We start from the raw sequence: 16488 nt of genomic DNA, 5'->3' as shown, positions 1-16488 counted from the left end.
AGAGGCTGATGAATGTTTGTCTCTGTGTGAAATGATCCTTTCTTTTCTGTGATCCTGTGAATTTTTCACACCATTTCCCTTTTGTTTGAAAGGAGTTGTTACAGATGTAAACTGTGTTACACCACTTCACACCTTGTCTGCAGCCTGTCCTGTGCAGTGAGCAATAAAAAAAAAGTTTGTATATTTATTATTATTTTAATGTGAATGTACAAAAGCATGAGGCATGGATTAAATCTTGTCTATGACGTTTGCAATCTTATGTGAACTTCTGTAATGTAAATTTTATTTTAACGTTTAGCATGTTTTCTAATGTAGAAAAAGTAATTTTTCACCCCTACATCTACTGACCCCAGTAAGAAGTATTAGCCTACTCTTACTACCCTTAAATGCAGGTTCTCAACAGGCTTAGAAATACAGAAACCTGTTCTGACAATTGAGCTAATAGAGTGTTACCAGAAATACATCTTTGCAGTCTTTCTAGAGTTTATCAAGAGCAGAGGACAGAATCTGGATACATTTTATACCTACCCAAGGCTGTGTTTTTGCTTGAGGTGTGGCTTGGACAGATTGCCTGCTGTTCTGCCTGATGGCAGGGCAGTTTGTTTCAGGAGAAATCCTGGCACACACTGAGGAGGAGATGTGGATCACTCTGAATATGCAGTGGAGCAGGTTGTTTGCTGGGCTGAATTTATGCGGAGGGACTGAATGATCCTGCTTTCTTACCCCAGCCCAAGTCTTGATTTCACCTTGTTCCCTTAGGCAAGAGGGAGCAGTCCTGACCCGGAATTGTGGTTGCACTTAGGGACATTTTAAATGGGGGAGGTGCCAGTTACGGTTCTTTCCTACATGTGTTTTGCAAGGTGGGATGGTGATGTAGGCCACCATTCCCACCTGCCTGCACTCAGCGCTGTTCAAGGGGGCAGCTCTTCAGGTTGCCCTCTGGGAATTAGGTTAGCAGTTCTGGCTTTCAGTACTGCTGTTTTGGCATGTCTATGCCCATATCTTGCTTTTGTTTTAGGGATGTTAATGACTTTACAAAGAGTTATAGTAGTGAGCAGTATGTCGGGTTGCTGCAGGGTTACTTTCTGCAGCACTGAATCCCAGTGTGAATTTGTGCTTTCAACAATAGTGTATCCACCAGGTCTTAATTTTTACACTTTTAACAGTGCAGTGGCGTTCTACAGATTTTTAAACTTGGAATAGCCAGGTTTTCCACGCATGCAATGAATTTGAGGTATCAGAGGTAGTTTGGATGTCTGTGTGAGGGCTGCACAGATGATGTGAGCAGAAGCCCAGAGAAACCCAGGTATAACACAAAGTCTGGCAGGAGGCTCCCATGGGCTGGTGGAGCCACAGCAAACAGAAAGCTGCTTCAACTTTTCCTGACTGAGATGACTTATTAGCCAAGCATGGGTGGTTGTGGATGGTACTCCTGCTCCTTTCCTGTACCAGACTTTCTTCCCAATCCCAGCTGGTCCTGGAGGATTTCCTGAACTGGTGATGAGCCATTTTCTTGGGAGAATCATCAGCTGCTTATTTTGGAACTTTAAATTCACGTTGCTTCTAATATCTCTGTGCTCTGATATAAAACAACAGCAGTGATAGAAATACTAATGTAACCAATTAGTCCCATTCATTTAATTTTTTTAGCTTAATCTAGATTACTTTCATTACTTTTTAAAAATAGCAATAATAATATGAAGGATTTTTTTTTTACGCTGGCTGTACTACTTGAAGTAGGGATAGACATAGATAATATTCAAGCCAATTTCTGTTTTCCTAGACTTCAAAAAACATTGTGTGTCCTAGTTTGCAAATATGCTTCTACAGTGAGGATTAAGTTCCCACAGTTTGACAGTCAGCAATTGAAGTATTCTTTCATACTGTTTTTGAATCACATATTACTCATTTTCCATATAACACATTGATGACATATTTGGTATTTATTACTCCTATGAATAAGAGCCAAATCCATCTGGCATTGCTCACATGAGTAATCCTGTTAACTCAGTTTTTATAAGTAGAACCAACAGATCTGATTTTTTTTTATTTTATTGTGTTCCTATTGTTTAATTCTCCTAGAGTTTTGTCCTTGAAATAAAATTATTGTACTATAAAGCAAACAATAACTTTTTTTTTTCCCAGTTTCCAGCTTGGTATCTGAAAATCAATCTGTGGTTTGCAGGTTTCAGACACCAATACAAATTACAGCAGCAAAGAAAGATAGCCAGAATCTAGCAGCTAGTTTTACTGGTGTGTTAACAAGGAAGAAGAGAATTTAGTGCATATTTTGTCTTTTATATAGATTCTTCACTGTTGTCAGTCAAGTAGCTGTATGTTACACAGAAGACCCCGTAAGAGCAAATCACAGCAGTAAGGTGTTTCCTTATTACTACTCACCTGACTTCAAGAGATTTCTGATCCTCTGTTTTCCTTCCAACACTGAAAGCGTGCATTTGCATGAGTATCATAACTGTCATAAAATTGGAGCTCTGCTGTGCAAAGATACTCATTTATTACTTAACAGTAGCTGTTGCTGTAAATCAGTTCTAGTGCTGATTTTATCAAGAGTACAGGATGTTCCTGGCAATGCTTATTCTCAGATCCTTACTGCAGTCCAACTCTCTACCAAAGTAGCTTGTTTTCCATGTTCTGTCACTAGACATGTGCACTTGTCGTTTGCAAGTTCATATCTTGCTGAATTTTGTCCTTCTGGGAAATAGTCTTAACAAGTTGCACGCTTCTTGACCGGAATGTACTTTCTAGTCTCAGATTAAATCTTGATGTTTGTATTTACTCCATGCTTCTCTAGAATGTACCAACATGTGGATATGAGGAACATAAAGAATTTAAAAAAAAAATAGGTAGAGAGAAGCTGGAAGGGGGTCTACAATAGAGGTTGAAATGGTCTTAAAAAAGAGGACTGAACAGTGAGAAGAATAATAAAAGAAAGGGTGAAGTGGAAGAGGTTGTTGTGGTTCTTTAATGATTTACCAAAAGTAATTTCTGTCCCCTTGCAGTCCATTCTCTAGAGCTTAGCAGTACCTGAGCCCATGTCTCTCTCCCTCCACCCCCGTATTTCTTCCTGGGTTTCATTTCCTTGCTTTGTGAAGGAGTAAGTAGGCTTGACTATACTACATCTTTACACTCTGTTTAAGCAAATAGACCTCAGGTGAAAACTGTCATGTATTGTTTATGTTTCATTGCTCTGGCAAGTTTACTACCAAAAAGGTATATTTACTGCTGAATTTAATCTTGTGTATCAGTGGCCATTTAATTATTTTTGATCAGTGCTGTATTTCCTCTTTAACTACCATTCAATGAGTACTATAATCTCAGTTTTTCCAAAATTCAGAGAGCTTGAGGGTCCTATGCAGTGATGCTGTGCACTGCTAGATGGAAAATACTGTACCTTGTTTTACAAATATGGTTGTAGAACAGACCTTCATTTAGACAATGTTAAGGAATCGCTGAACTGTTCTGCTGGATAATCAATTGTTCAGTTGACTGGCAGCCTGGCCCCTATCAGCTCTCACAAAGGACTTTTGGTTTCTCTCAGAAATCTAAAATACATTAGCAGAAGAAATAACTATGTATTTCTAGAGACACTGGATTTCATCTAGAGTTTGTTCATTTGAGATTTGCATTTAAATAAGCAAATAGGTTTTTGGGTTTTTTTTAAGACTTAACAACATTTGAGCTATGAACACTGAATATACACATAGGTTACGGTGCTCTGTGAGTTCTGGAAATTTTCTGAGTGATACAAAAAAAGAATACTCTGTCTCCAAAATATATTTAGTGGTCTGCACTGAAAAGTTATGAAGAAAAATAACTGGTAAGAGGAATGTAAAGGGAAGACAGAGACAGGAAGAATAAAATGGGGAAATTGGGACAGATAAACACCTTGTTCATCTGGAACAGCCTAACCATGTAGGAACAGTTTATGAAGGGGCAGGGGATGATAGGTGTAGATAGCGATGTATTCTTTTTGAAGTTCCTGGTTGTATATTGACATTAGAGAGGTTTCATACCGTTTCTTTCTCCTGCTAGGTAAAACAAAGAATGCACATTTAGTATACCAGCTTTCTGAGCTGAGCTAGATCTGTAGATTTAGACTTATGATGTGGCAAAGTAGTTTTTATAACACTGGAGTAAAAGACTTTTATCAGCTCTATCTATGCTGCTATCTGTGCTGCCTTTTTTTCTGTGAGATACCATTCCAGCTTCCAATAGTCACTACTTCTGTACATCATGTTCTATCTTTAGATGAGTTTGTTTAATTAAGCAGGCTAGACAACTAGAGTAAATAAAGAGGTCTCAGTCTGAAGGTTTTTGTGTATGAATGTTCTTACAGCATAACTATAGTCACGTTTTCTGTGTGGCAGTTAAGTGATACAGATGAAAGAGTCTGGACTGGATAATCTAATGAAATTTTAGGTATTTGCTTGCTCAGGGCAAAAAAATTGGTGTTCTGGGCTTGATATTTTTATTTTTCCCCAGATACCCCATCACAAAGGGTGCAGTTTATTCTTGGAACAGAAGATGATGATGAGGAACACATTCCTCATGATCTCTTTACTGAGCTTGATGAAATTTGTTGGCGTGAAGGAGAGGACGCAGAGTGGAGAGAGACAGCAAGGTGAGTGTTTTCATGAGTTTTTAAAAATTATCTGTAGCTATTGGTTGCTGCTGTATTGAGGAATGATTTCAAAGCTGTGGCAAGCTCAGGAACAGATTTTGGATATAAAGCTTAAATAAAACCATAATTTTAATCCTTAGATTGCTGGTATTACAACAGCATTTGTTGTTTCCCAGAGCCAAATGTTTTCATCTGGATTTATGAAATATAGGTCAGAATGAATATCAAGGGAAACAAATCAAAGTGAACATATCATATATATGAATTAAAAATTACTGGTTTTATTCATACTTTAGCTCATCATTTTAAGAAACTTTCAAACTTCATATTCTGTTTGAATCCTCAAGAAACTGATAAAATTACCATTATAAAATAAATAAAGCAAGGAATGCGATTACTTTTGGAGCAATAAGACTTTTACATATTCTAACTATCAATGAACAGTTGATTTTGAGACTTTGAGTATTCAATGCTGTATTATTTTGTTTCTGCAAAATTAGTGTGATAAGACTGTTTAGACTGCATTTCTGCTGAAAAAAATTAATATTGGAACAGAACTTTTTTTTTGTTAATATTTGTTTCCTTGAGCACCTAAATGGGAGATGACTTGCTTAGTTTCATTAAGACTTTACCTTTCCCAAAAATCCTTTCTTCATTTTTCTTCTTAGAACCTTAATTTTCTCTTTCCCTGCCAGTATTTGTTTACAGTGTTCCTCAGTGGTGTCCAGAAGTCTGTGGACAACATCTTTGGTGTCAGTAGGATAAAAATTGTGGAATTTCTGAATGGATTTTGTGGGGAACTACGTATGTGGGCTGTTTGGCATGAATATGGCTGTTAGCTTTCCCTATAATTTTACTGCAAATTCCTGCTGTCCCAGAGGGCCACAGAATTTTCTGACCTTCCCTTCCCTTATGTGTCCATAGGAGGCATAGACAGATGCTAAATACAGATCTTTACATGTAGAAAATTCTCATATGGAGATTGTGCTCTAAAATGAATGTAGTAGTGTTCCTAAATAATCTTATTAATATTCAGAGAGAGAAAAATCTAATCAAGTTAATCGTCTGCAGTGTTCTCATACTGATGAGGAATATATAGAACCTCTGCTAGGAAGGGTATCAGCTTCTATTGTGATTAAAAATAAAAATCACTGTGGCTTATGTTGTTTTTAAGCAGGGAAATAGCAGCTTCTTTAGTTCAACTAAAAAAAAATCCCTTTGCAAATCATTGAAGAATTGTGTTTCTGAAAAATTATAACAACTTTAACATAAATATTTAATCAAGTTAGAGTTTGAAAGGAATAGGTGAAATAAAGGAATTTTTATTTAGATTGATCTGTTTGTATGTACAGCCTTTCCAATTGTCATTTGGGAACGAAGGAATCAAAATTGTTTAACAGAAATGAGATGAGATTCTTGAAAAAGGACAGGAAAAAACACCCAAGAAAACTGTATTTTTGGAGCTCAGAAAATAGAACGGTGACGTATAATAGCTAATAGTAAAAATTTCTTTAGCTTTAGAAATAAGGTGAAAACAAAGATTGGGGCTGCCATGCAGAAAGAACTGGTCAAAATAAATTATCTTTTTCAGTTTGGATCAAAAAATTTCAGACAGCATTTGATATGAGGTGGCTGGCTGTTAGAAAAGGAGAAGATGGCAGTGAAATAACCAAATTCAAAATAAAGGCAAGAGTCAAAGTGCTTTATCTGTGCAAATAAGAGGGTGCAATAATTTCCATCCTAGAAAGCTGAAAGAACGTGTATTTCATGAGTATGGTAAATCATGTCTACTGTGAATCTATCAGCTGGGTGGTTGTACTATAGCAAACACAGAAACACTATTCAAGAGAGGATAAAAATGGTTAGAACAAACAGGCTTGATAGTCAGATTTCAGACCTATGCAAGGCTTAGAACAACATTTGAAGGAAAGAATAATTGTAGACTTGGAGCTAAGTGGAAAATTGGATAAAATGCAATACAATGGTGTATCATGTCAGACTAACTTAATAATGCTATTTAATCAGATAATTGATTTTTGTTTTTCTGACAAAGAAAAACCAGTGGATCTAATTATTTTTATGTAAAGCATTTGATATGATACAGCAATGAAACTGTGTTCTAGTGTAAAAATTTTATTAGTGGGTAAGGAACTAATTGAAGAGGTGCAGCAGGTCACGTTGAAAGATTAAACTATTAGTGTGGAAGGTAGTGACAACTAACTTCTGAAGAATTAGTCTTAGTAAATAGCTTTATTATTGAATGACAAACAATAGGTTTGTAGTAATGAAATTTGCTGATGATAAGAAATTAGGTATTGTTACTGTAGAATTAGATAAAGATACCATACACAAAGAACACGGTGACTTTGGGTAATAGAAATGGGATGGTGTTTAGTATGCAAGATCATATACTTACAAACTAATACAGAGGATCACTTTCAATACTGGGGGTTGATCCAGGACTTCAGAAATATTGATTTGATTAAAAGCATGGTACGGAGAGGATACACCCTGAGTTTGTTACTGTTCGAGCCTTATTATATGTTTTCCATCTGTGTGGATAATGCCACTGGAAGTATTTGTAAATCTTACTGTCTGGCTTTGGACATAGTTCTAGGTAGATGAATTTAAATGCAAACAATACGGAGGAAGACTTGGTCATTAATTGTATTTAATGTGAGTGATGGCACTAAGTGGTTCTGTATTCATTTCACCAAGCTCTGCATGGACTGAAAGGTTGGGTTGACTCTGGTGCAGTAAATCCGTATCTTCTTATCTTCAGTTTGATTGAAAGTGCATGCACAGTTCAGCCTTAAAATTTTTTAAAAATATCTTGAGCAAACTGCATGAAACTGTGAGACATTTTGTTCTTGGTTTATCAAGAGATTTACATATCAAGGGAGCCATGGATAAGATTTGACTGACGCTTGGTGTTCTTTAGGTAAATCTCTATTCCTATTTCATTTGTTTGGAAGAGTAAGTCCTTTTCTAGGTTTTTTTGTTTGTTTATTTGGTTTTTTTTTGCACTCAGCAGTTTCCAGTTGGACTCCAAGGTTTGCCATTCTCCAGTTCCCATAACATTGAGCAAAAACTTTCCTGCAGATTAATTAGTAGGAGCAAGAAAGTGCACTGCTGTTACTGCCTGTTCCATTCCAGGATCTGATTTAGGCTGTCCCATCCATGGAATTAGTTAGTGAGCAGAATGGAATAGCTTAGTTATGTTGATATAGTGATAAAATTAATTATTTTTTCCCCATTAATTGATTTCAAGCCAGAAGAAATACATACCTTTTAAAATCAATAGTAAGTCTTATAATAATTTTTTTATGTGGCCCAGCTATACAATTGTGTAGAGAATGCATGATTTATAGTTTCTATTCCAAGAAAAATGTTTCCAGTAAGTTTGTGGAGAAACACACTGAGGCGTAACAGTTGGGCTTATTTTATACATACAGTAGTGCAAATTGCAGCTATTAGGAAAGCAATTCATGTTCAAATCTATCCTAATAGCCTCTTGTGGTCATGGCTGGAAAGTAGTGCCTGATTAGTAGCAAGTGTTACTCAAGCTGTTGGGACTTCTTTATCTGCTAATATCAAATGAAAATTTTGTGAGAATATCACTACATTTCTGGAACAGAAAAGAATATGTAGTAAGGGAGAAATAGACACTTTGGAACCAACAGGAAAGTGTTTAGGCTTGAATTTTAATGAAACAGTACAGTTATGTAAACAAACCTCTGTCCGTAGTGTAGAAAGTAAATTGTTAATAGTGACTAGAAAATGGATGTACTAGGGAAAAATTACAAATATGAAGTGAAAATGCATCTCCCCTGGGTCAAAACTTTCTTCCAAAGAAACTAGGTCACAAAAAACTTTGGTTTGTCACTTCTGCTTTGTTTCTGACATGCTTGTTTACTTTGGTTCATTTTCTAATCAGCATAGGCAGGCAAAAGCTCATGTGGAAATTTATACAGATTGTAAGATTACATTAATAACGTTGACTCTTGAGCAGGCTGTGAGTAAGTACATGCTCCAGCTCGCTGCTGCAGACATAAGACTGTAAAATAGATCATGTTCAACTCAGCACTTTGTATTGTGCACCAAAATGTTGTAACTGAGTATACAGTGAAGTGTGCACACTCTTTTATTGACTCTTGAAAAATTGATGGAGATGACTTTAGAAGATGTAACACATGTATGTGTGTGTATGTGTACGTGCACACATCTGAGTAATATTTTTCCTATAGTGACATACCTCGCTGAAACTCTTGTTGGCGTGTTTTGTTCCAGCAAGTATGCAACCATATCAGTTTAAGGGGTTAACTGCAAAAGTAAATACATTTTAATTTGTCTTTTTCTCTGAGAAACTAAAAAGAGTAGAAAAAACTTGGGATCCATACCTGAATCTGGATTTCAGAGCCATTTTTAGAATCTTGTACATGAATTCAGAGGGTTGTTAAAATGGTATTATGACTTTTAAAACCACTTGAACACTTAGAATTGAATGACTATGCTTAAGATTAGAGATTTGTTTGTTTTCTGCTGCTGTTTCTCATTTGATATGTTAAATAAGGATTATCTGACATAACAGAGGAATATTTCTGAAAAGATAAAAGGTGATAAACATGACTTTCCCTTGATGAGTAAACTCATGTAATGCTTATTGAAATCAAAACAGAAGTTTATTCCAAATGTAGAATTCTCTCAGCTGGGTATGATTTACGTTTATGTACTAGCCTGTTGGCTCATTAAGTAACAATGTATAATAATGTGTTTAAACACATAAGTTTTAGTAACAGTAGGAAATTGGACGCAACCCATAGAATTATACTATTCAAATTGATTGAAACTCAGATGAAGATGATCACGATGGCAAGTATGATTATTTGAGCAGTAGCAATAGTTTCCTATGGATTTTTATGTTGTGCATAAGCTTTGATGTCTGATTGACACCATAAACTCTAATTAAAGCTGTTTTTATGATTTAGACTTTTCTTGTCCATGTGTCCCTAGTAAGTTACGAGCTCTGGTTATGAGCCTGCCTCTGTGCAGTCACCTGTCTTAATGAAACTCTTAAGAACATGTTTGTCTTTTATCTCTCATTTAAAATCTGTTTAGAATTGGTCAGTATATTTAAAATAGGTAATATCAAGGACAGACTGCAGCAGTATAATCAGATAAGCAATGTTGAAGCCTATTTACATGAACAGAAGCTAATGACAGTATGGGGTTTCTGGTGATATTCTGTAAGAATCTGTGCTTGGATCATTATTTTTAGGCTATACGTAGCATGATTTTTAAACTTTTTTTGAATCAGCGTAAAACAAGATGATGGTACATCAGAAATAATTGGGAATGCCCAAGCGCGAAGGTCATAATCTTATAAAACTTCTCATGAGATTAGAAACATACACAAAACCAGAGGTATGTGAAGATAAAAATGTAGATATTTAGCAGTGTCTTAGGAGGCAATAGTTTAAGCAGGACAATTAATGCACCATGTTTGTGATGTTATGGCCACAAATAAGTCTAGCATACTTTTCGCTTGGAAACATGAGCACCATGAGTAAGCTAGGAGCAGCATCTTCTTACGGAGTTCAAGTGCAACTGCAAAATGGAAAAAATGAAGAACTTTTTTTTCCTTCTCACATGTTTCTTGGTAACTTTCCTGAGTTGTTGTAGCTCATCCCTTTCAAACCGTGGCTTTGAATTTGGTGGGGTCTGTTAATTTGTGTTTGATGTCCATTTGGACATTGCTTTGAAAATCTATCTGGAAAACCTCATTTGCATGTGCAAATTCAATTTCATGGTTCAACTCTGTGGAAGCAAATTTTTGTGTGTGCTGTGTCCCTCTTGCTGCTTCTCTGGAAGAATGAAAAGGTAAAGGAGATAGCCTGGCTAGGCTGGGAAGAGAAGAGAGGTTGCAATGAAGGGAGTGGAGAACAGAAGTCTGATGGAGGAGAAGGAGGTCTCATGTGCAAAGCTGAGATACAGGAACTGGCCAGCACAGAGGAAATGGAGGGAAAAATGTTTCAATACAAAGAGGAGGAGAGGGCTAGACACAGGAGACTGGAGATTTTGGAGGAGACGAGGAGTTAGGGGCAAATTGTGTATGCAAATAATGGGAGAGTGATCAGGAGGCAGCTGGTACAGTTAGAAGAAATGGAATGTATTGGGAAGGGAGCAGATATGCTGGTGATGAGTGGGTCACTGAAGTGGTGGCTGCTTGCAGGATTGCATTAGAAGGGGAAGAATCTGGTACACAGGGACCGAAAGGAGGAAAGTATCTAAAATATGGGTACACAGGCTATTTTACAAGTAGGAGCAGAGCTAGGCAGGTGAGCCAGGACCGCTGTGATTGCAGTGTTACTGGGCTGCGAGGCTTGGTAAAACTGGAAATTGCTTAGCTTTAGAGGTGTTAAGGCTCTGTGCTTCCCTGCTGTCTGGAAATAAGTGTGAAGGTGCTGTCAAGGTGTGAGGCTCTGCTTGACTTCTCTGCTATCTCTGGTCCACATAAAATAGCTGAGTGCTGTTGAGTCAAGTGATAGAGGCTTGTGCAGTGGCCGCAGCTGTTCAAACCTTGCCAAGGTGGCAGGCTGCATGGCTTCACGCAGCAGCATCTGCATATGCTTGAAAGACTTAATAACTTTAATTTAAAACACTTTTGCATATGTCAACAGACTTTTCTGTTTTTTTTTTTTTGTTTGTTTGTTGGTTTAGTATTCTTTTAACATTTTTAGTGTAATTTTTGTCAGTAAACAATTAAGTCACGCAAGAAAGTTCATCCAGCTGGCTAGTAAGAAAAGACTTGATCCTCTCATGCCAGTTTCATGTACCCTTTTACTTTATTGAAATCTGTCCAGTTTTACACTGAACCTGAGAACAGGCAAATGACACTCAAAATAGTGAGATACGATGTGGTTACTAGATTCTGAAGTGCTATTTCATGTCATTCACGTGGCTGTTTTGTCTGAATAAGGCCCATATTCTGGGGCTTGAAAGACTGTTCACAAGGCACATTGCTTGTGTGTGTGTGTGTATGTGCCTGTGAGGTTTTTCATTTTGATTGACTGAACTTTTAAATGAAAAATAGCCTAAATTTTGCATAGTGTTTTACTGCCTTTATGAGTAGCTTAGTGCAGTAACTAACTAACTTAACTTAAACCAAGAAAGTTTGTAACAGTGTCTTTTGTGAAAAGATTATGGTGGTGATAACAATTGCAGATTCTGTGAAGTGTGAATATATCAATATAGTTACTTTAAATGAAAAATGTCTCTTCTCTGTTGTGTTTAGTCCAAAGTGAAGACTAAATGGAGAAAGTTGTCTCTAGCGTTCTTATTACATGTAGCTTTTCTTTTTCTCTACCACAAATTCTTCTCTTCTATCCTTTTCGTACTACTTGTTGTTCTATCATAGAAATATCACTGTATGCCAAAGAACTACTCAAACTTTTTTGTAAAGTACAATAATGATTACTTAATACACTTCTCTTCATCTCCGTGGTTGGAATTTATCTTAAAAGATGGCATAATACAGCATTATATGGGAAGAAGCAGGCAAGGGAAGTTTCTTGTATTTCCTACAAAGAAAGAATAAAGTTTAACAGTGATCTTTCAATATCCATGGAATTAATTTATTTTTCATTTCTTATGCACAATGGAGTTATAAAATTGGTTGTTTGTACAGGTGGTTGAAGTTTGAGGAGGATGTAGAGGATGGTGGAGAGAGGTGGAGCAAACCGTATGTTGCCACACTGTCACTTCATAGCTTGTTTGAGCTGAGAAGCTGTATCCTGAATGGCACAGTTCTTTTGGACATGAGAGCTAACTCCATAGAAGAAATTGCAGGTATGTATTGATGTTGCATTTATTAGTTATGAAAATTAATCATAAAAATCAAGTGTTTACAAGACTGCTTACAAGAAAGCTATTGCATAATAATCAGTTCAGTTTAGAAACTCTTAGGAAATATTTTACTCAGTTTATATTAGAGAATAATCTAATGTCTGACACAACTGGTAAATATTTTTTATTTTTTGTATAGACTTTGCTATTTTCAGAATCAATTTTTATGTAAAGGAGAAAATGAAAATGGAGCAGAGACGACAGTTTGGATACATTTCATTAGAACTGGCATGTTCTCTGCTTCTACTGTGCCACCTCACATTGTGAATGATGCATGTGCTAACTTCCACAAACTGAATCTACTGCTATGCTAATTGCAGACAATCTAGCTTAAAAAAAATTAAATTATAGGGAAGTATTCATCATAATTATGTTACATGAAGACAGACCAGTTTAAAAAACATGTCTCTGAGTTGAGAATGAAATCAAGAACAGTAGTATTAAGTGTATGTTTTTAAAAATTTTAAGGTACGTAAACTTCTTTAATTAAAGTTGAGTGCATTTTTTCCAGTAAAGGTGTATTTGGCAGTTGCAGTTCTAGAGCTTTTGAGAACAACAGAAGCAGAAAGCAAGAGAGAACATAATGGATGAGTCTTGTCTTCCAAAAGTATAAGTGAGATTGTGACTGAATGCCATTTTCTGCATTCCTGGAGTTTCCCATAAAGGCTGTAACTAATTACTGCAGGGCACTTTTTGTTTTGGTAGTGCATTTGTTACTGTAATAAAACAGGTTGTTAGGGGCTGTATAGTACAGACCTGTAATGCACAGCCTCAAGGAGTCCTAAAACTAAAAAGGTTGCATGGCTGTGCTAGAATCGTGCAGTACAATCTGATATGTTTATTTCCCTTCCCAAATACAGCAGCTAATTTGAATTAGATAATTTATAAATAAATTTATTAGTAGACAAGAACTGAAGATAAAGTTTCTCTAGTCTATCAAGACAGGGATAATGTATGTATTATAACATAAATATATTTACATTAGGCTTCAAAACTCATCATTAAAATAACACCCTCTCCAAGGGCTCATGTGCTTTAGCAAGTTTCTAGTGTTGTGTCCTTGCTGCTGCTGTTTAAAAATATCTGTCCCTTCCAGCAGAAAAGGCACAGAGCAAAGAGCTGTACTATTTTGTAATGTGAGGTCTCTAATTTTCTGTTTATCTACCCTTAGTAAGAGCTAGTCTCATGCTCATGATGGTTATTGGAGTGGTATCCTTGCATATCTCACATCTACTTAAAAGTTTTGTGTTGCTTCTACCTTATTGTATTTCACAATGTTTCTGAAAATGGTGCTGTAAATCATAGATTTGATATTTTATACAAATTATACAAATATTGCTATTTTATACAAATATTATATTAGATTTATGGTATTCTCCATATTGCAAACTTTGCTTGAAGATCAAACATGATTAACAGATGTGAATTTAGGAAAAGAGCACATGCACAGAGAAATGGTGCATGAGTGGTTGTTGGGGCTGCCTTGTTGCCTTGTCACAGGCGCAAGGTAGCGTGTTAACAGAAAATGTAACATACAGAAATGAAAATAGAAAACTTTTGTCTATGTAAAGGTACAAAAGGCAGAGCAAGAAAATTTTCTAACACTCAGGATTATCAAGAAAACTGCTTTATGGGTGATATATAGGTCAGCATAAGGGCCAGATAAAATTTATTTTAGTTATTTACAGTATCGGGTAAGTGAGATATTGTCCAGTGGGCTGTATTTAACAGTGGAATTAAAATCGGCTCAGATAGTGGTAGCTGCTTTTTGCATTTACCTTTCCCAAATTGTTTATGTCAAACTGACACAAGATATTATTAATCCAAATCTGCAGAAACTTGTGTGGGTTTCTGCTGTGCCGAGATCTGATTCTCCCGTGAATCATGGCCTGAATCAGAGCTTCAAAATTTGCTTTGATAGTGATAAAAGATAAACATGAAGAATAAGCAGCTGATTTGAAACAACAAAGGTGTTTATCAGTATGCTGCTTTATTATTTTTTGATTTTTAAAAAATAATCAAGAAGTACTTAGATCAGCAACTTGATGTTCTTTTATTGCTTTTTTGCTTAAATTTGAGCTTTACATTTTTAATCCAGAAATCACTCAACTTATTCCATAGTCAGCTAAGAGATCACTTCCAGAATTGTTTTTGTTTAAGTAGGTAAAAAAGTAAGGATTAATGCAATAAAAATAACTTCAGCAAACTTCCTTTTTTTCTGTTTTTGGAAGATACTGTATAGTGAGACCACAATGAATTCATGTTTATAATGTCTTAATCCCTAGTTAGTTGTAGTCATCTTGTTTGTTTGTTTAGTTAGTGTGTCCAAGGATTTGAGCATTCACAATACTAATTTTGTTTTGAAACTCATCACAAATATAAGTTGTCCTTCAGTAGAGAATTTGATGAGTTACTGTAATGCTATTTTGAATCAGTCTTACTTCTGGGATATCTTGATTTTTTGATTAGGACAACTTGTTTCTTCTGAGAAGGGGCTTTAGGATGACTTTCATGAATTGGCATGTACCATTTTAACTTCAAAGGTATCTGTTGTTGTGGCAGATTTGGGTGTATTTCATTTGTTGTTTTATTTGTCTGAACTGGCAGGCATCCCTTTCTGATAAAGTGATGTGACACATGATAAGGTTTGCATGGGTCTTGCTTTGCGAGAGGATTTTTTTTTTCCGTCTGCAGATTCAATAAGCAATGAGGTTGGTTTTGGTTTTTTTTTGGGGTGGGGGGTGGGGGTTTGGTTTTTTTGAACAACTTTGCAGCAGGTTTTTCTGGCAAGTGAATCATTCTGTAAATTACCCATGTTCTGTGTCAGGTTTCTTTGAAGAGATTATTCTGCTGCCCCAATAAAGTTCCTATTCCATTTACTTTTCTCCGTTACTATTATTTGTGTTGTAGTAGTGCTGTTTTCCTCTTCTTCAATCAAGTTCCTTTGTAATTTGTTACTCTGATGCTACATATGTAGTTCCTGCTCTCCAGTGCTTGCAAAATGTTACAAAGAATGTGCCACACATTGGGCAGCACTGGGAGGAGGAGAGACTAATAGTAGTGGTGACAAGGACGCCACCAAGATAGGTGTGCTAAGTATGTTAGAAATTTGATAATTCCAAATAATATGACAGGCCGCTCTTTTTCCATATAAATGGCTGCTGGACCTGAAGATTAGGCAGAACTTGTATCTCTCAGGAAATCCTTTCTTGTCTGTTCTACTCAGTTGCTATTCACTGTCAGTAGTTACAATACTACTGTTGTGTTCTATACAATGCAAACATTGTTTTCACCCTGGAGTTGGTATGTATTCCAGTTGTATCTCACAGTCCTGACACTTCAGAATTTAAAGAAATGGTTGCTCTCACCTGTTGGCTTCAATTTTTTTCAACATTTAACTGTCATCTTATTTTGCTTGCTAGCCATTCTCATGCTAGGCTGGTCCAGTGATCCTGTTGGTCACTTTTGGTTGTTATTTTCAATGCTACTGTGTATATCCCATGTTGGAGAATTTGCAAAAATAGATTATACCCTGTGGTCTTAAGTGGTGCTCTTAAATTAACTTTGGTTCTTGTACTTCTGATTCATAGTTTATTACTATGACTTTTGGTTTTTAATGCAATCTGTTGACAATTTTACTGCATTACTATAGTGCATCATATCTTTTGAGAACAAGTAAACTAACTGTGCACACCTACTTTCTTTTTACTTGCCCTAACACTTTGTTAGGGAGAAATGTGTTGTGTGTATTTGTTGGTAATGTGTTGCTATCTGGGCTATATTCCAATATCAAATTGTATTTCTGTAAATGTAGTGCCAGTCTTCATATCCTTGAAAGAGGTATACTTAATCTTTGTTGCTAAATTGAGACAAAGACTTCCTATTTGTTTTAGTCAAGGCTTTTAATCTATAAACACTTATTCACTAGGGCATTAAACTCT

General features: G+C 36.1%; 1 protein-coding gene across 7 annotated transcripts in view; it reads left to right on the top strand.

Annotated features, from left to right (window-relative positions):
* SLC4A10 (solute carrier family 4 member 10) overlaps nt 1-16488 on the top strand; it is a 165323-nt gene that overhangs the window by 82834 nt on the left and 66001 nt on the right. For all 7 annotated transcript variants that reach the window (XM_030017004.2, XM_030017002.2, XM_030017005.2 and 4 more), the window contains 2 exons: nt 4504-4642; nt 12330-12490. In XM_030017004.2, the coding sequence (XP_029872864.1) occupies nt 4504-4642; nt 12330-12490 (300 nt within the window). The remainder of the gene's footprint in view (nt 1-4503; nt 4643-12329; nt 12491-16488) is intronic.

This window comes from Aquila chrysaetos, chromosome 6 (genome assembly GCF_900496995.4).
Source record: "Aquila chrysaetos chrysaetos chromosome 6, bAquChr1.4, whole genome shotgun sequence".
In the NCBI taxonomy this organism is placed as follows: Eukaryota; Metazoa; Chordata; class Aves; order Accipitriformes; family Accipitridae; genus Aquila; species Aquila chrysaetos.
This window is presented reverse-complemented; position numbering and strand designations above follow the sequence as displayed.